Source organism: Monodelphis domestica, chromosome 4 (genome assembly GCF_027887165.1).
Source record: "Monodelphis domestica isolate mMonDom1 chromosome 4, mMonDom1.pri, whole genome shotgun sequence".
In the NCBI taxonomy this organism is placed as follows: domain Eukaryota; kingdom Metazoa; phylum Chordata; class Mammalia; order Didelphimorphia; family Didelphidae; genus Monodelphis; species Monodelphis domestica.
In genome coordinates this window covers 126,682,416-126,703,618 of record NC_077230.1, presented here as the reverse complement: position 1 = coordinate 126,703,618, position 21,203 = coordinate 126,682,416, and the positions used below count along the sequence as shown (strand labels likewise).

The 21,203-nt window shown below is 30.7% G+C and overlaps 1 protein-coding gene across 1 annotated transcript in view; it reads left to right on the top strand.

Moving 5' to 3' along the window:
* Positions 1-21,203, top strand: part of DPP10 (dipeptidyl peptidase like 10) — an 881,130-nt gene that overhangs the window by 780,139 nt on the left and 79,788 nt on the right. The window contains exons 8-10 of the mRNA XM_007494071.3: positions 10,250-10,370; positions 14,751-14,905; positions 19,905-20,002. Coding sequence (XP_007494133.1) covers positions 10,250-10,370; positions 14,751-14,905; positions 19,905-20,002 — 374 coding nt within the window. The remainder of the gene's footprint in view (positions 1-10,249; positions 10,371-14,750; positions 14,906-19,904; positions 20,003-21,203) is intronic.

The following is a 21,203-nucleotide window of genomic DNA, read 5'->3' as shown; positions in this document are numbered from 1 at the left end:
GGATTTGGAAAATTAACTTCAGTACATTTAAACAACTCCCAATATTAAGAGAATGGGACTTTTTTCTCTTAATTTTCACTTTCACAAGTGACAGGTACAAGTGTAAAAGTGATTTTAGTAATTTTATTGATTTATAATGTGTCCTGAAGTCTGTTGAAAAAAAAAAGAATGTATTGCTTTGCAGAGAAAATGTTTGTTCAAGGCCATAATTTCAATAGCAATCAAAGAACTAAGCTGGTGTTTCAGTTAACTAAATAGTCAAACATATTTTCCTGTGAGCATGTTATAAAAAATAAATTTAAAGAATTTTGTCAGTATTTTACAATTTGAGTTTTAACAACATATTTCTGAAAAAGGATGTAGTTTCTTTACCAATCTGCACAGTCATGTTTTCATCTTTATTCTTGAATTTATAATACTGATTTTAATTATTATTATGTCCATAGAAACTATAATATTGGCATTTTATCTCTTGGCCCATTAGTTTTGATGGTAAATAAATATATAATTTTCTGAAAGTTTTATTAAGATTAAAAATAAAATAAGACATTTAAAATCAAAGTAAAAAAGCTGTGCAAGTAAAATCCTTCTATAGAGCATTGATTAACAAAATGGTATTTTGTTGAATATGACTTATTTCAAAATATATTGTCCATTCTCAAGGCAAAAAAAATTGATGAGTGTTTCATATATTTTCTAAAATAGATGAAAACTTTTAAAAAACAGTTCATAACTCTGTCACTGGAACTTTGTCATTAACAAATTATAAGATGATAAATGTCAAACAAGTTCCTAAAGTTGCTTTGGAACATTGTAAATGTTTAAATGTGGTTCAAGAGAGTTTGTGTTTTGTTGTATTATAAAACTTCAAAAATGCTGACCTAGAAATGTGTTAACAGAAATATATGTACAATTGTAAAAATTAAATTTATTGTATGATAATTAAAATATTATATTTTAGGAGATTTATTAATGATCATTAGAATTCAAGGAATAAAGAAGATACAAAATAAAGACCACATGCCCATGGCTGAGCAACCATTTTCAAATACACATATTACCACCACCATGCTGACTGTCATGTCACAAAAGGGCGGGACCCTTCACGTCCTTTCCTAATATCCCCTGTCTACAGGAAGTACATAATGACAGGAAGTCAGTGGGCTCCCAGGAAATGTAGTTCTTTTTTTAGGGTAACAGATTTTCAATTATACTTAATCAGAATCCTATAATAGTAAGTCATAGAAGATAGAATCTTGACATTGAAATTATGAATACCCCTGTTCAAATCCTGCATCAGTTACTTAATCAACTCTATGGCAAAGATGAAGTTATATAATATGAGGCTTAGTCTCTTCAGTTTTTAAATGATAATAAGACTATTATTTTGATTTTTTAATTATTTATTATTTTAGTATCTAATCAGTTAACATTACTTCCTTAAAATTTTATTATATTGAGGATTTACTACATGTATGTATTTTAAAATTAAAAAAATTTAAAAAATGATGTGCAAAACTCAAAGCACTATAAACTTGAATATTATTGTTTTTTCTTTTATTTGTTATTCTACAATTTTTAACAGAATATAAAGGAGACAATGTTGAGCTCATTTCCCTAATATCTGCTTACGTAATGTCCTATTATATGGAATATAGACATTTTTAGAAGATCAGACTTCTAATGCTTGCTGGTATTTTTCAAAGTATTCATTCTTGACAACTTCAGTATTCTATAACATATTATACCCCTTTCATATTTATGCTTTGTTTAAATATTATCATTTTTGTCCTCTTTATTTGAACATAAAATAGATAAGTTTCCTGCCCTGTGATTTTGCTATCAGAGGAAATGTTAGCTTTGGTTGTGTCTATATGTAGATGTAAGTAAGTATATATCATATGTAGCAAAAGGTACATATTTATAAATTTAAAATAATCCAGTTATTAAGATAATGCATTAAAATTAGATAATTTGTAGATTATTTATTCTTTGATCTGCCTTCTTGCATTTCTCCTATTTTGAACAGGTTAGAATCACAAATCCTTAAACAAGAGTTGATTGTCTAGTTATATATTTTAGAAACAAGATTAGAAATATTTTAAAGAGATCGATAATATTATTTAGCTGACTGATAAAGTAGATTAATTCAATATATTAATTAAAGCTAATAGATATTAGATAATAATAGATATTAATCACAGACATTTTAATAAAAGTCTATAACATTTTCCTATTTTTTTTACTTAAATGGAAACAGTTACTTCATTTGCATCAGAATATCAGAGATTTATACCTGGGAAAAATCAGGAAGGAAATCTTATAATTCAACCTGTCATTTTATAAAAAAGAAAATCAGTAAGATTATGTGAATAGCTGAAATCTTATTTGGTTCCATAGGTAGAATTTGAACTCACTTCCAAAGACAAATCCATTTAGATCAAGGTTTTTGCTTTCACCATTAAACTGAGCTAAACTTTTGTTCATTTATAAATAATTGTTTGTAAAAAATGAATGGATGTGTTTTAGGTATTAAAAATTATTATCATAACCAGGAATATTTGAAGAATTTAAAAGGATATGCATGGTTATGTTTTACTCTTTCTACTTATGTTCAAAAATTAATACATAAAAATATTGTCTATAACATGCTATTAACTTTTTAGCAGAAAGAAATCATCAAAATTTTTACTCCATATTTTTATCTTTCTAAATCCATGGGAAATATCATAAATTATTTTAACTCAAAGTTTGAAACCAACAGAATGTTTGGAATATCTAACAACTGAAATTCCTTGTATTGAAGTATTTTTCTCCTGAAAATAGTAATTATATATGCATCAATATATAGGGAATGAATGACCTCTCCTTCAATTATATATGTAGAGATTTGATAAAAGAAAATAAAATGTTTATCATTATAGAAAGATTTCAAAATATATTTCATGTGCTAATTGTGAAGAAAAGGATATTGCCCATATTGTTATTGAGCTGCTTGACTCTCATATAGGTCTTCTCCGGAGGAAGATACATACATCCCTTTAAATTATATGAGGAATTTTATTTCCTCTTAAGTTGCATAGTTTTAGAAAATTTTGCCAGCACGAAAAGAAAGCAATGCACAAAATTTTAAATTTGAAGACATTATAAGAACTGTGCTAATTCTGTTTTATTTCAGTGCATCAATGTATAAGGCAAATTTTGTATCTATTTTTGGATTAAATTTATTAGAACAGGTTGTGGAAGATAAAGAAGGAATGGACAATTGATCTATTTTGCCTATGTAATCATATTCATATATTATTTAGATCATATATATCAAAACTGTACATATAGTCTCTTTTTGTATCTTCCAGTTTTCATGCTCTCTTTATCTGCTTTTTTAATGCTCTGGAATGGCATGTGTTTCAATATACATTTTTTGAAGTAGAGACAATATTTCAGGGACTTTTATCAGCATGTAACATTCACTCAGGCATTTAATTATCATTTTTAAACATCTACAACATGTGATACACTATAGTTTACATGATAATGTAATGATATGAAGGAATATCTTCTATGAAGGAATTTACAGTCCAGAGGAAGAGATAATCAGTACATTAAAAAAACTATGATACAATATAGCATAATAATTTAAAGTTAAAACTGCTGTAAGATCTATATGTTTAAATAACTTTACTTATATCAAATTGACTTAATGTAATAAATCCACTCTCTTTTCAGATTGTGCTGCATTTCTGAGGTTAACATATTTTTCCACTACAACATTAAAATAAATGCTGAAGAAATTTACCTGATATGCAAGTAAACATTGGCCATCCCTGCGTTTCCTGAATTATAATTAACTGCTCAGTAGCACATTCATTTAGGGTTCAGCTTTAACCTTGCTTTCCAGGTTGATCTTATATTTATCCCTATTATACATTCTTCATTACAGTCAAATGGGCCTTTTCCCCGTTCTCTATAGAAGACATATTTTCCCTGACTTCAAGCTTTGCATCATCCATTCCCCAGCCTGATTTTTTTTCCTTTTGACCTTGAACTCTAGCAAGGTTTACCTCAATTCACATATTATCTCAAATGCTTCCTTTTACGCAAGACTTACCTGACTCAAATTAAATGTTAATGCACCTCTGAAAAAATTATTTTGCATTTACTTTCCATCTGTTTTATATTGAATTATCTGTATACATGTTCTTACCTTTCTTCCCCTTCCCTAACCAACAGAAGAAGAATGTTTTTTAGTATATTAATGAATTTATGTTTCTTGTATTTTCAACATGCAGAATAATGTCTACAATTTGGTAGATCCTTAATGAATGTTGCTTTGGCATAGGGGAGCAATTCATCTATCTAAATTCATTCCATTCCATTCAATTATTCATTCAACACTTTTTTTGTGAACCCAGTTCAGGGAATACTCTTGAGTATGTAAGATTTAAATTAATATCAATATCTACAAGCATTGTTTTTAGAAAGTTTATTAATAATCACTTGAAGTAGAAGAAATTAAAAAAAGAAATAGAAGTTCAAAGTCTAATAATCTAACTAAAGTATGACCACGTGTGTGAATTCTCCTGTTCGTTCTCAGCCAGCTTCAGCAGCCACATTTAAGGAAAAAAGAGAGACAGATAGACAAACAGAGACAGAGAGAGACAGAGAAAGACAGACAGAGAGGTCACACACCAACTATATCCTCCATCTCCCTGCACACCCATGCATTCACCTAGCATTTGCACACAAATGGGATACTAGGTAGAAGAGTTATGGGAGTAAATTCTATCTACACAGGTACTGAGGTGGATACAAAGAGGCATATATTCCTCTTCTGGGAACATAGAATATAGTAGAGATTACCGATATCCTAGTTATGTGCTGTATTTTCAATTGTGCATTTCCACTAATTATACAGAAGTCCATATCCTCCCATAAATACATCATGGGGGGATACCTTGTGTGCTGAAGGCTTTTCTTATTTTTTCTTAATATTTTGTAGATATCACATTTACAACCCTCCTATTCATTGGTTATCCTTCACTCTTGCCATATGAACAAATTAGTAAAGATATGTGAAATTATGATATAAGGTAAGAAATAAGTGAAAGGGAGAATTCTGTAACTGTAAAGAAAAATGACATTCTACTTTGATATCAGTGATCCCATTTTTAGAAAAAAAATGTCATTTATTTCATAGAAATATGTTTTAAAAGACTATAGAAGCCATCTAGTCATATATAAAGAGGATATTAAAATATTCCTGAGAAATGGTCATTAGCCTCTGCTTGATTATATTTATGATAAGCAACTCAAAACAGAATATTCCTTTTTTTGACAGATCTGAGTTAGGGAATTCTTCCCTTTTTGAGCTAAATTACATCTCTCATTGAGCTTCAACTTCAAATATAGAGTAATTAACAATAGGCAGAGATAAGAAGAGTACAGGGAACATTTTGATCAAAAGCATAGGTATGGAATAGTGTATGATATAGTTTGCACAGGAATAATAGGGCAAATTGACAAGATTAAATATGTTGAGTAAGGCTGAAATATTGACTATTGGAATATTTTGGAAGAATTTGGATGCCAATCAAAGGCACTTATGATCTTTCCATGACAATAGGGAACCATTGTTATAAATGAACAAGGGGATTTCACAAAATTCATTAAAAAGATTCATTTGGAGGAATTTTCCAAGGTAAACTAAAATAGGAGGAAATCATATTTGAGTATACAAATGAATAGACTTTTGAAAAACTAGGAAAATCAGGTGGGCATAAACTTAAGTGCACATAGTAAAAGGAAGTAGGTTGCCAGAAAGTGGTTCATAATCATCATCATCATCATCATCAATTTAGAAGTTCAAAAAGAAACATTTATCAAATATCAACTACGTGTCAGGGTCTATGCTAAATGCTAAAGATACAAGATTTTAAAAAATCCTATGACTCCAGGGAGCTTTCAATAATCTATGCAAATATATATACATATATGACAACAATTGCTTATGCATACATATATATAGTATATATATATATATATATATAGAGAGAGAGAGAGAGAGAGAGAGAGAGAGAGAGAGAGAAAGGAGGCTTAAAACTATTCAAATTCATTTTGAAGAAAGGCATTAGTACCCTGAAGAGGAGAATTATAAAAAGTCACATATAGAAGGTTGCATTTAAGGTTAGCCTTGAAATAAAGCTCCTGTAGTTATAGATGAATAGGGGATACTTTACAGGTCTGGGAATCAGGAAAAACAAACAAACAAAAAACATACTGATGGAATATGGAATAGTATGAACTACATTGAACTACAGTGTACATAGGTAAAGTGGAAAGGTAGGTTCATGCCAGATTGGAAGAGATTTTAAATTCCAAGCAGATAAATGTATATCTAACCCAAGAATTAACAGAGATTTGCAGTAGGTTAAATAGGAGGCATAATATGAATAAGCCTATACTTTAGGAGAATCACTTTAACAGTTGTTAGGAGTCAACAATTGTTATTGTAATAGATGAGGAGGTCCTGAACTCTTGTAGTTACTATGTGAATGAAGAGAGGTTACAGAAGTAGAAACTCCAAGATTTGACAATTTACTCAATTTTTATGGTGAATGAGTAGGCGGTGTTGATGACAATGATATTTTGAACTTGTATACTTGGAAGAATGGAAATTAACTTAGCAGAAACACAAAAGTTCATTTTGTTGCAGAGAAAGAGATGATAACAACTATGGTTTTAGACTTAAGTTTGATATTTGCTCTGGGACATACATTCAGAAATGCCCAATAGTTCATACAAATGATGTATGACCATCCCTGAGAAGAGATTAATATTAACTACATATATCTAATAATTATTTTCATAGAGATTATAATTAAATTCATAATAGCTGATGAGATCACTTATGAGAAAGAATGTGTAAGGGAAGAAAAAAAAGGGGTTGCTACAACCATGGATTACACTTTCAGCCCTGTTTCATATAACAAATCTTTGTCAAGGCTAACATCTCTACAGGGACAAGTGGTCCTATTGAGTCATACAACATACACAACACAACACAAACACAATACAATACAATATGATACAATAGTTGCTTTCATTGCTTTTCAATTATCCTCTTCTAAATTCTGTAGTCTAATAAAGTTCTCATATCTGATCTCCATTATACTAGTCCTTTCTTTTTAATTTTTCTTCCAGAATACATGTTGATACATTTTTAAATCATCATTTTCTGACATTTTGCAATCCATGCTCTCTCCTCCATGAAGGCAAGTAATATGATACAGGTTGTAGATGTATTTTCATGTAGTAAATATTATCATGTTTATCATGTTGAAACAAGACACATATTCCTTACACTAGAGAAAAGTGCATGGAGGAAATAAAATGTTCTTATCTGTATTCAGACCACATCAATTACCTCTGTGGTGTTGGAGTCCCTTTGAGGTATGATGGATCCTTAAATTACTAATAATGGTTAAAACTTCCACAGTTAAACATCATACATTATTGTTGTACATATACACTATTATTTCTTGTTAGTTTAATGTTTAAAACTTGCTTATTCAGAAATATTTTTAAAATATATTTATTTTCTCCTCCATGATAGCTAAACATAGATATCCCCAGGATTCTATCCTGGGTCATATTTGATTCTGCCTCTATACTATACTACTTTATCCTCATTAGCTTCTTTGATTTCAATTATAATCTCTGTTCTCATGATTCTGCTCATTTCACATGGTGTGAATTGATAAGTCTTTCCAGGTTTTTTATCATCCTATTTGTCATTTCTTATGGTACAATAGTACTCCATTATATATCACAACTTGCTCAACCATTCCCCAACTGATGGACATCCATTCATTTTCCTATACTTTACCATCATATAAAGAGTTCCAATAAATATTTTTGTACAAGTGGGCTCTTTTGCCCATTTTTTTTCTCTCTTTGAGATATAGGTTTGGTAGTGGTATTGCTGGACATTTCTTAGTCTCCAGCCATCTTGACATCTTAGTAACTTTTCACATCATTAATCACCCTCCTTTCTTTTGCACTTTTCCTGTCTTGGTTTTCCTGACAATGAGCTCCCCTGCTTTTCCTATATGTTTGGCAGTTCTGCCTCTGTCTAATTTGTAGAGCCTTCTTCCATTTCATGATTGCCAAACATCAATATCACTAAGGGTTCCATACTGTGAAATATTTGATTCTACTTCCATATTACTTTACTCTTATCAACTTTTATAGTTTCAGTGATCACCTCTGTATATGACTCTTGGTCTTAAATATGATAAAACACTTAGGCAGATATATTGCTAATCAGTTAGAAAGTTATAACTGGATCTTGATATTGAGGTTGATGTTGAAGAAATTTGATTTTGAATTAGTTTTAAAGATGTTGCATGAATATGGCTCTGTAGAAGGCCTTGTATCCACAAGGCATACATACATACATCCCATACAATTAGGGAATGGAAATAGTCAGTGAAGGAAATAGAATAATTGGAGAGATAAAAAGTGATGAAAGAAAATATTTAACAAAAGATAAGATTTTAGCAATGTCAGATGCTACAGTGAGATTAGGGAAGTTGACTATTCCAAAAAATTCAGTGGATGTGGCAATATAAGCTTTACTTGGGAAAGTTTCATCAGAGTACTTGGGATTATAGGCATTATTTCTTTTAGGTCAATTTTTAGAATTTTCATACTTAGGATTATTAAAAAGTTAGCTATGCATTCTATTTCTTCTCTTCCACTGGATATGTACAAATACCTGTTTCTGTCATAAGAATATAGTCATCCAAAATATTTTTACTATTTGTCCATCCAAATAATATTAAAGCCTGTGGGAGAAATATATTTTCCAAGACTTCAATAAAGTAGTGTGTTAATAAAGAAAAAATATTTTGGATGGGACTGTTTGGAAGCAACTATTTTTAATTTTCATAATAGTATAGAAGGAAATAATAAGAGCATTAACACAATGATAGTGTCAGAGTCATCAGAGAAATAATTAATCATAATTATGATGATGATGATAACTGATCTTCCAAAAACATTTGCTTTAGGTTTATGAAGCATTTTTCCTTACCATAGCAATTCCAGAAAACAGGTCTTATATATCCCCATTTTTTATATAAGGAGAAACTGAGACCCAATGATTTTATAGGTCTTGTCAATGGGCACATAAATCTAATAAATATAAGTTGCATGATTAAAATAAAATCTCTTTCCAGACTTCAAGTCTAATATTTTTTCCTCACCAATCTATTTTAACAATGGAGGAGGGCAGCTGGGTTGCTCAGTGGATTGAGAGCCAGGCCTAGAGATGGGAAGTCCTAGGTTAAAATATAGCCTCAGACACTTCCTAGCTGTGTGATCCTGGGCAAGTCACTTAACCCCCATTGCCTAGCCCTTACCACTCTTCTGCCTTGTTGCCAATACAAAATATTGACTCCAAGATAAAAGGTAAGGGTTTAAAAAACAAACAAACAATGGAGGACAAAGCACTGGAGATTAGAAAATGTACTTCACATTATAAATATAACAAAACACAGTATAAACAGTACTGAATTGTTATTTTCTGTTATGATTATTATTGATGTCTTACTCCAATTAATGTCTTCCTGAGATCCCCAAATTCCAATGTTTTTTCAAATTTTAAATGAAATGATAATTTAAAACCCAGAAATAAAATTAATATGTAATAATATCTACAGCTCTAACTGACAAAACAGACTATCTTGTCCAACACATTTATTATGTAGAAAAGGATACAGAGTCAGTGGATGTTATAAAAAAGGCATTCTAGATATTAACAATAGAAACAATCAGAGGTCAGAAAAATATTCAGGTACTGGATTTCTGGATTTCTGCAAAATGTTTTTCTTGTCTCCTATGTTTTGTAAACTGACTCTTGTTTGAGGTCTGCAAAGCATCCCAATGCTTAAAAAAACATTTCTGGGTAAATGTATGACACTATTTGATTTATGTTGAACATTCTGCAAAAAATAATATAGTCTGGATTTTTTAAAACAGTCTGGAAAGGGAAAGAAGGGGAAATTTATACTATCTCTGTCCCCATATGAACACATGACATTCCTACCCATGAATAAAATGCCAGAGAATCTGTGTGAGTATTGTAACATTAAGATGCATATCCAGTTAAAGTGTATATTAATCCTGTTAGTCATAAAAAGTATGATCACATCAACTGTTTCTTTGTTGGAAATATTTTCTGTTCCAGATTTACATTTTTGAAAATAACATCTACTATCAACCTGATGTAAAGAGTAGTTCATTGAGACTTACATCTTCTGGAAAAGAAGGAATTATTTTTAATGGAATTGCTGACTGGTTATATGAAGGTGAGTTGAGTGAATTTAGTTTAAAAAAAAAACCCTTACCTTCTGTCTTGGAATCAATACTATGTATTGTTTCCAAGGCAGAAGAGTGGTAAAGACTAGGCAATGGGGTTAAGTGACTTGCCCAGGGTCACACAGCTGGGAAGTGTATGAGGCCAGATTTGAACCTAGGACTTCCTATCTCTAGGCCTGGTTCTCAATCCACTGAGCAACCCAGTTGCCCCCATGAATTTAGTTTTGAAAGAGTGAAAATAACATATTTTTAATAACAAATCTATGGGAGAAATTTATTCTTTCCAGAAAAATATTCAGCTCTTTTTTTCTCATTTCCCTTCAAAATAATATTCATGCTTTTATATCTTGTATATGTTTATATACCTTCTGTTGTGATTTGCATCTAATTATGTTTTGCCACTTTTTTGGTCAAGCTAGACAGATTTTATTAGAGATAAGATTTAGCTAATAAAATTGAAAGGTAGCTTTACAAATTATCTGAGTGGAAAGTATATAGTGATTTGTCTGACTGTCCTGGAGAGTAAATAAAAAAAAAACCAAGCAAACATAAAAGACTATATAGTAAACAATAGTCAGACTTTATGAAAGCTTTTTTAATTTTAATTGTGCCATCAGGAAAATTTTTTCATATTTATAAACTTATTATAATGGAAGAAAATATAATATGCCTAATGAGTTATTCATGACAAAAATAAAATTAAATGAAATGTAACAGTATTTGAATGACTTCTGTGACATAAGAAACCAAATTTTGATTGTTGATTAGATTCCTATTTCTGCCAAAACTTGTTAATTGGAATGCAGACATGCTCCATGACACAAAGCTTCAATAAATCTTCCTCCCTTTTCAATATACATCAATCTAAATCCTCACTTTGCATATGGCCTTGGCAGCAGATTTGAAGATGACAAAACTTGCCAGATTATTCAGTTACAATCTCTAAGACTCTAAGACGCTCACCTTTAAACATAGCATCTTCATCTCCATTGCCACATTATGTACTATAGCTCTCTTTTTCATATCTTAAAGTTGTAGAATTTAAGCCAGATACATAGGTTTTATGTATTAAATTTATATTGAAGCCAAAGAAGAGTTATGTAATGTTTATGATTTAAGGTTCACTCATCAGAGGCATTGCAGAAGCCCAGGGCAGTTGAAGACTACAAAAATATTTAAAAGAACACATATTTTCATGACACTATTTTTATTTCCTTATTTTTTTCCATTCATAATCAGAAAACATAGGATAAGACAAAACTGAAATGACTACATAAGAAATAAATAGATGGGGTTCAAAGAACAATGGAATTACATGCACAAATTGAGCAGCTATATTTTCATCAGTACAGCATAAGTTTTATATCATTGTTCAAAGCACACCTACCAGAAAACCACCTTAAAACTTTGTCTTCAGGATCATAATTGTTGTCTTCAGTAACCTCTTAGTTTTCCTTTTCAATATCTTCAGTTTACCAATTTCAGAAGATTATGGTTAGTGAATATTATCTCTCTCCTAAAGTGGTTTAGAAATTAGCAATATTATTTGTTAGCCAGCATATTATATAGATAATGGGATCCATTGCTTTCTCCTATTTATACTATGTAGCTCTCTGTTGGATGGTCATTGAATTCATTTGAAGGCAGTAAAAACTCCATTTAAGAGTACTGTAAAAGAGAGAATCTAAGCTCCCCGGGACAATGAGACTACTGATTCTAGGATCACTCTCATGTTAGAATGTGACTGAATAAAAGGAACAATGCTAAAACATTATTCTAGGTTTAGAACATTACCAAATGAATGTGACTAAAGAAACATACTAGTCTCATTTGTTTTCAGCATCTTCTGATTCCCAATAATCTCACATTCCTCATTAGAGCTCCATCTGTGATGCACCCTACCTAGAAATGCCTTCTTCCATCACTACCACTTGCCCCTATTAACATTTTTTGCTACTTACCAGATTTTCAAGTCTTTGGCCTTTAACAGTGTGTGCATATTTTTCCTATTTCTCATTTCCAAATGTGCTAATGATTTCTATATTTAGTACATTTATTACAATTCAAGTTCAGCTTGGCAATGAAATCTTGAAATCAATAGATAATAAGTGTAATTAATCTTTTATAGACTTAAATTTCATTTCTATAAATATCTTAAGAAACCAAATTCAACAAATAGTCTTGTATGTGTTCCTAGATTGATTCTTATGCAGATAAATATAGGTGGTGCAACTTGTTTTTAAAGACTGATTCATTTTGGGAAATGTTGTACATAAGTGTCACTTGTTGGAACTACAAGCATATTGATACTATTCATTCTTTAAAAGACTAAATTTAACTTAAGCATTCTTTTAAAGACTAACATTAAAAGAAAGCAAAAACAAATAAAACATAAAACATTGATATAGTTCACAGAAGTTGCAAAGAAAAAATAAAACTTCTGAGATGAAAGAACATTTTAACATAGTTCAAACTAAGCCAATCTAATATGATTGCATATAAATTGGGATAATTAACATAGCAAGTTAATTAAATCTGACATAACAGTTCAACATTTTTTCCCTAAAAATAAAGTTTAAAGATATCAAGTTCATGGCTATTAGCTATTATTCAAAGCATTTTATCTATTAAAAATCCAATCATGGGGGCAGCTGGGTAGCTCAGTGGATTGAGAACCAGGTCTAGAGATGGGAGGTCCTAGGTTCAAATCTGGCATCAGCCACTTCCTAGCTGTGTGACCCGGGGCAAGTCACTCTACCCCCATTGCCTAGCCCTTACCATTCTTCTGCCTTGGAGCCAATACTCTGTATTGACTCCAAGACGGAGGGTAAGGGTTTAAAAAAATCCAATCATTTTTTATTATTTAAGTAAATAGAGATATAGTGGTATTATAACCATATGTTCAACTTTCTTACCACCGAACTTTCACAGAATTGCTTAAAGATGTGGAACTTGATGTTTTAAGTCTTGGACAAATAAATAAATCAGCAGAATTTCTGTGTGCAAAAAGTGTTTACAATCTCATATCATCAGTAACTCTGTATTGTTTTATCAGGTAATCCAAAAAGAGACAAAATTAAGTCTAGAATATTGAATTCTAAGCTAAACCTTAGAACAACACCTATGTCAATATACCACATTTTTTCTTATTTTTTCTTATTTTTGTAATTGTTTGTGCTATAGAATTATATATGTTGGCAAATCCATTTGCTCTTCAAAGAGAATTTCTAATTAATATCGTAAAAGTCATAAAAATTAAATGGACACTGATAGTGGAAGCAAATTCATGTGTAAAATATAGTTGTAAATATGAATTTAAAGTATGTATTTTGATGAGTAAGAAAAAACAGTAGTTATAATCACTTGCTTTTATTCTTCCTTTTATTTTAAATGACAAGTATAACAAAGTTTTTAATTCACTGATGTAGGAGGACATGTGTGTGTGTAGATTTGTTAAATTTTATTTCTATACTTAGTAATGGATTTTTATTCAATTTTTGGCATATGTATTGGGGAATGTGTCTTTTTGAAGGGTAGAACTTCCTAGTTGATAGTTCTTACAAACAACATATTTTGAATACCTTCAACATGGACTGGAGTGTTATTTAACTTCATGTTAAGCACAAGTAGTTTATGAATACTTGTGGTACAGTTAGATTTCACCTCCATTTCAATAGTCCATGCTTTCCTTTCTGACCTCTAAATAAATTAAAGAATTTTGTGTCTGCATTTAATAACAATTAATTTTTCATATATAATATATACATATGCATTATATATGCATATACATTACATGTACATCTATAAATGTGTAAATATATATTGGTGTGATTTGTTAACCCCTCAAATACATTTTTTATTCTTATTTCTCTTGTTACTCTACCTTATATAGTTCTAGGTAACAAGTTGCTTCTCTCTCTCTCTCTCTCTCTCTCTCTCTCTATATATATATATATATATATATATATATATGTATATATATATATATGTATCATGTGGTAAATAAAGGAATTTTGAAATGAATTAAACATTTTTTCAAAGAATCAAATTTGGAATGATAACTTCCAACATTCCACTATTTCCTCTTGCCATTCCTAATTAGAAATACATTTATATCTCTATTTATACTTCCAAATAAACATGGAATTTTGACTACTTGATCAATATATATGTCCAGTTATATCTTTTTCCCCTTGAATTAAAAAAAATGATATGATGAAAATAAATGACTCAATATTTAATAGAAAAAGAAATTCTAACTGAGTACAAGGGGATAATAAATATATCATTCAGAATCCAAGAAGAGGTTGTCTGTGGATTAGTGAACCCATGTCTGCAGAAGTGATGTCAAAGAATATTATTTGTTCTAGAGGAACTTCTACATTCCCACATTGCTCACTGGTGGTCCCCGGATGGAGAAAGACTTGCATTCCTGATGATAAATGACTCTTTTGTGCCCAATATGGTTATTCCTCGATTTACTGGAGGGCTATATCCGAAAGCAAAACAATATCCATATCCTAAGGTAAGTTGAGTAGAATTGGCTCATTAATCCTATCTTTTTGGATTAGTGAACTATTCCCATGGCTGCCATTCCTATCTGGCAGTGTTACTATTCAGAAATATTTCAGTTCTATTAAGGATTGTGTTTTTTTTTTCTTTTCATATATCATTTTTGAGACTATTCAATTCTATTCTAGTTTCCTGGTTTACAATCTTAGAAGTTGAAGATAAGACTTAAAAAAAAAGACCCTCATAGTATAAAGAACTTCACAAATCTCCCATCCAAATAAAATATCCCATGATCACCGCCAACACTGCCACCTAGGAGAGGAAAAAAAAAAGACAATTTACTAAGTGAACTTGACACACATACTCTTTCAATAATGACACTTCTACTTATCCATAAAGTGATGGAGTGATACTAAAGGAACTCCAAGGTACTTTTCAGCTCTAACTACATTATACACTGATCCCACCTACCCCTTACCAAAAAAGAGAGCAAAATAAAAGTAGAAATTATACTCAGGGAGAAAGAAAACTTCCAATGAAAGATGTGAATTCTTCTTATTTAGGTTTCCAAACTTTCCCTCCACTTTGTTATTTCTCCACATGTCCATGAACATTATCTTTCTCCTTGGTCATGTTCTGAGGAAAGATAAAGTCATAATATCCACCCTGAAAGCATAATAAAATACAAAAAGCTATTTCCTTATGTGAAAACTGTAACAAAATAATTTCTAAATTATTAACCTTTTTTTTTTATAGAACTCATTTTTAAAGAGATAAGTGACTTGCCCATGTTTACAAATCTAAGAAGGTTTATGAACCATGATTCATACCTAGGTCACTTGCTGACAATTCAATACTTAGTCCACAAGGCCACATTTCCTTTCAAAATCAAAGATTATAGTCATATTTTCAGTACTGCCTTCCCGATTCCCATCTTTTAACCTCAAGTTCATTGGAAGCCTGACCCCATATTATGACAACCTTTCCTTAAATTTTAAAACAATGCATATACTTCTTAATAACTTCATCTACTTAACGTTGACAATTAATGTTAGTTTGTTGCAGATATAATGTCTCCTTTGATATTAAACATATATCCAAGGAGAGAGAGAGAAAAGAGGAAAGAAGGGGCAAGAATCAAATCAGTGAATCTTCTTTACTCTTTGATGAATATTAGCCAAAACATTAGAAACTAATATTTAAAGTTAGAAGTTAGAAATAAAAAAGAGGTTCAATTTAAACAAAGGCTAAAATGATCACAGTTTTCATGAAGGGAAAATTTTGGTCATTTAGTTATGAGGAAAGTCAATATGAACCATCACTTAATTCATCAGTTTATAAAAATCTTTAAAATTATTTACTCTCATATAAATGTTATGGAATAGATTTTGTTTAGTTCTTCTTATTTCTAATAGTTCATATAAGCCTTTCTTTGTCTTTATGAAATCATCTGTTTTCTCTTTTAATATAGCAGTATAATAATCTGTCACATTCACAAACCACAAGATTTTCATCCATTTCTCTATTGATGGATACCTTTTTAGTTTCTAGCTTATTTTCAAATTTTTGCAAATCATACTGATAAAAGTACTTTTTTTACATACATTGTCTAGTTTGATCTTCATAACTGCTTTTTTATGTAGGATGACTGTCCTTATCCCCATTTTACAGTTAAGGAAAGAGAGGCCCAAAGAGGTAATATGAATTATCCACATTCATAGAGTTAGTGAGTGGTTGAGTCAGGATTTAAACCTCAATATTCTATCTATTTTTGTTTTAAACATACCATGAGATCCTAAGCATCTGTGCCTATAGTTAGATTCTTAGAAGTAGCAATACTAAAGACAAAGATATATAAATTCTCAAATCTATTAACTTAAGAAAGAAGACCAAAGGTTCAGACTTTGTCTACAAAGAGACAAGCAGGGAATTTTGTCTCTATTGTTCATTCTTCAAATATTTTCTAAGCCTAAGAAGCTAAGATTTTTTTTCTGTCATTGTGATTGAAAATGCGTTGCAAACTAAATTTATTCAGATTAAAAAGTTTATGAAATTAGGATTTTGGAAAAAGAGAAATCAAATTATTCACTTTATTATACACCATAGTAAATTAGTAGATTAGAGTCAGGTGAGAGTTAATCTATTTATAATGTGGTCAAATTAACTGATGAAACAGTTGCACCAACAGACATAAGGAAATTTTGCTTAATTTGGCAACATTCAGAGCCCAAACAATAAAGCATGAGCAATTCACAAAAGATTTGTTTTTTTTTTCTATTTCATTAACCTCAGGCTAGCCTTCTTAAATGAAATGGTCTCCTTTAATTTTAATTTAAATTGCCATGAAAATCACAACTCTTTAATATCAAGTTTTGTGTTTCAGCGTCACAGAAGGTAACAACAAACCTGTTGATTTGAAAACTTTATGGCAAATATTTTGTTGAGGTTGACATTGGTGAACACTCAGTTTCATAAGTATTTAAAAAATAAAGCATCAATAGGTAAACCTCATCTATGCACCTATTGGCCAAAAGTACCTGAATTGTAAGAGGAAGAAACAAATTGCCTACTCAGAGATAGAGTGGAATAACAAAAACACCTGAACTTTCAAATGCAAGAGATCAGCCATTCAGGCAACAAGCAGTTATTAGTTTTTGCCATGTGCCATGCACTGTCCTAAGCAGTGGAAATACCCAATAAGCTAAAAAACAGTTCCTGTTCTCAAAAACATAGAGGACAATGGAAAACCTGCTTGCAGACAGTCACATACAAAGGAGATAATCTGAAGATAAGCAACATAGGGACAATATTAGCATTAAGGGAGATTTGGAAAGTGTTCTTGTGGGAGGTAAGATTTTAGCTGAGACATGAAGAAAGCCAGGGAATGTATTGATGAATAGAAAATGATGGAATGAACTCTGTTTCCAGCCTGATCATTATCTTATGTGATTCTGTCTGTGTGTAAGTAGATTATGTTATGTGTTATGTGTCTGGAAGTGTTATCTTCCAGGATGACAAGTCTGTTAATATTAATATTGTAGCAGGGCTCATTCCTTTTTTTTTAAAAAAAGCACCCTAGAAAATGATATGTTTAACTGCTTAATGTCCTCCAGAAGTTCTAATAAAATGAACTATAAATTTAGAGAAATCTCTTTAAAAATCATTGATTTTGATAGCAGAGTAACTGTCCACACGGTCAACTTCTATCAATTCTTCAGTAGTATCTAATAGATTTTTTAAAAAAAGAAAACAGAATTCTAACTGACCAAGTCACGTGAAAGAAGAAGAATTTGAAGAGTTGTTGGTGACTGCAACATAGTCATTTACCAGAAAGATATTCAGAATTTTTTGAAGAAGGCATCAACATATGAATATCTCTCAAAATTACCAAAGTATTCTCCAGAGCCTTTGATGAAAACCTTTCTTTGGTAGAGTTGTGAGGAAAGAACAATTTGCTATAACCTTCTGACAAATTGATCTCACATTTCTCCCATGATCCATTTCCCTTCTTCCTGTAAAGCTCTCTAGTAATTTTATTAACAAATCCTTGCTCGATTGTTAATGACTATTAAGGATAGCAGCATTTTAACTACCCTACATGAGAATTATATTCTTACTTATATTGTGTTTCAGTAATCCCAATGCTGTTAACATAAATCTTTACTTCAAATGCTACAGCATTTCCTTTTTCTCCTCCATTGGATCTTTTCAAATTCCTTTGTGTTATATAGCATCAGTTTCCCTCTTTGACACTTCCCAGCATATCCATTCCTCTGCCCTTTCTAAAAAATTCTACAGTTAGACTCATAGAATGAAGTCTCCCATCAAGCTTTCCAGTGATTCAATGAAGTGTCTAAATCGAAATATTACAATATTTTATTGTAATAATGTAATAAATAATATAAAACTTTCCATGTTAGTCAACTACCTAAAATACCCTTCAGAAAAATTGCCCAATTGAATGAATTTGATTTAGTGTCCCTCTTCTCCCTATCCTATTTTCCCCTACTCCCCTAAATACCTACCAGTAGTTTATATAATCTGAATGAAAAACATTTAAAAATATATATATATCAATGTCAAATCATTTGTGTGATTATTTTCATAAATATTTACACTTAAATTGGGGTAATATAAGAGAAGGAAAATAAAATTTTTACAATATCGACATTTTAAGTTAGAAGGAACCCTTATATATTTCCTACTAATGCTCCCTCATTGTATAAGTAAAGAAACAGGCTCCTAGAGTTGAAGCATTTTGACCATCATTACTCAAATCAAAAGTTTGAGCTCATCTTCAGCCACAGGTTTTCTAAAACCAAGTCTTGTTAATCTTCCATTATATAACCCTACCTCTCTTTTCTACCAAAAAACAGGTACTGTGGCCACTGAAAGAAAGAAGAATTATTTTGGTCAAGGAATTATTCTTGATAGACCACAAATAATAATAACTGGGTCACCATTTTTTTTGACTGATAATAGGGTCAATTCAAAAGATGCCATTCTTGGGAAGAGAAAAACAAATGCATTATCTAAGTTATTCCTTATCAACATTTTCACTGACTAAACTAAATAATGAGTAACAACCAGCAAAAGTAGTGAAACCCGTAAATATAGCCTGAATTTTGCATTTTCCAACAGAGTATAGTCATGCATTTTTCTTAAGGGGAAATAGCATTGAAATTGTAGAAATAAGATTTTTGAATAGCTGTAAAGTATGATGAAATTTATATCAGCCTTAGGATCGAGAAGCCTAGGTTTGAGTTCTAACTTGACTGGTTGGTTACTAGTTGTATGGCATCAAATATGTTTCTTAACTCCTCAGAACTTCAGTTTATTTATCCACAAAATGGGCATAATCTATGCTCACTGCCAAATTCAGAGGGTTGTGAAGTTCAAACAAGATATGTGCAAGGCAAAGCTGTATACAATAAGTTATTTTGCTATAGTTTCAATTCTTTCTCATCATTTCCTAATGCTTTAAATATATTACCACTTATTTTTCCTCAAAGGCTGGTCAAGTGAACCCAACAGTTAAATTATATGTTGTGAACCTATATGGACCCACTCATACTTTGGAACTTATGCCACCTGACAGTTTTAAATCAAGGTATGCCATTTCAATTTCAATTTAATATTTCTTTGCAACTTAGAAAGCAATGTGAATAGACATGTGAATGTGATAAAAAAAAGAACTGTAGTCTTCTTCATTAGTTTGCAAAGTCATTTTAGGAATAATAGGAATCTAGGCAAATTTAATTTTCAATGAGATTAGCAATCATTCAAAATGAAGAGTGCTAATGGCCACAGAAAACTAAGTCTTTTGACAAAAGCACTGATGGAATTGGAGCAGATGTGATGGAAGGTAATTTTCAAATGACATTTATCCCTAAAAATAGTATTATGCATCTTAAAAATGTCTTTATAAAAATAGTATTCTATTGAAAAAAAACAGTCTTCAAAATATAAGTATTTTCACAGAAGTTTGGCTACAACTTTTTATTGTCAACCTTGCCATTCTTATCTGTCCAGGATAATTAAGGGAACTTTGTTGAGAACTTACAAACACTACTTGTAGTGCATATAAACAATCTAGGAAAAGAATGACATTTAACATTTTAGGTTTAATAACAAAAGCTTGTTTAAATAAATAATATTGTTTAGTGTTTTGTTTAAATAATGTTTAAAAATGTTTAAATAAATAAATAATTATTTTTAAATTGTCATATTTTTCACATGTCCAGGATTATGGAAAATGAACTAAATAACCACAAATGTAGGGTAAATTTTCTTGCCTATGTTCTAACTCTACAAATTGGTCTAGTAAAAGTAGAGATGTTCTGTATAAATTCTCCTTTGATAGCTCACTGTAATGACCCTGCCTTCTTGAAATATTTTACCCATCTAGTTGGAAACAAATTGAGTCCAGTGCCAAAGTGATGGAATAAATGTTTTCCTTCTGAGGAATAGCCTAGCCTAATTTAAGAGGCTTATCACTAGGTTGCCTATTTTTCAGATCATAAAAACCCTTAATAAGATTCTACTATGATAGGGAGAAGCTCATATCTACATCAGTAAACTGAGTACTCAGATCATTAAAACTATGGACTTTTAAAGCATTGAAGAAATAAGAATAAGAACTCTAGATATAACTAGGAGGGAAAAAGTCACTAATTAGTCTGAATAATATCTGGACAAGATTTATAATGTCAGGTAACTTAGGAATAATCTTTTCAATATACCTTTATTTCAACATCTGTAACAAAATTTGGCAAGAAGATCAAGTTGATGATAGTAATTTGAAGAAAGTG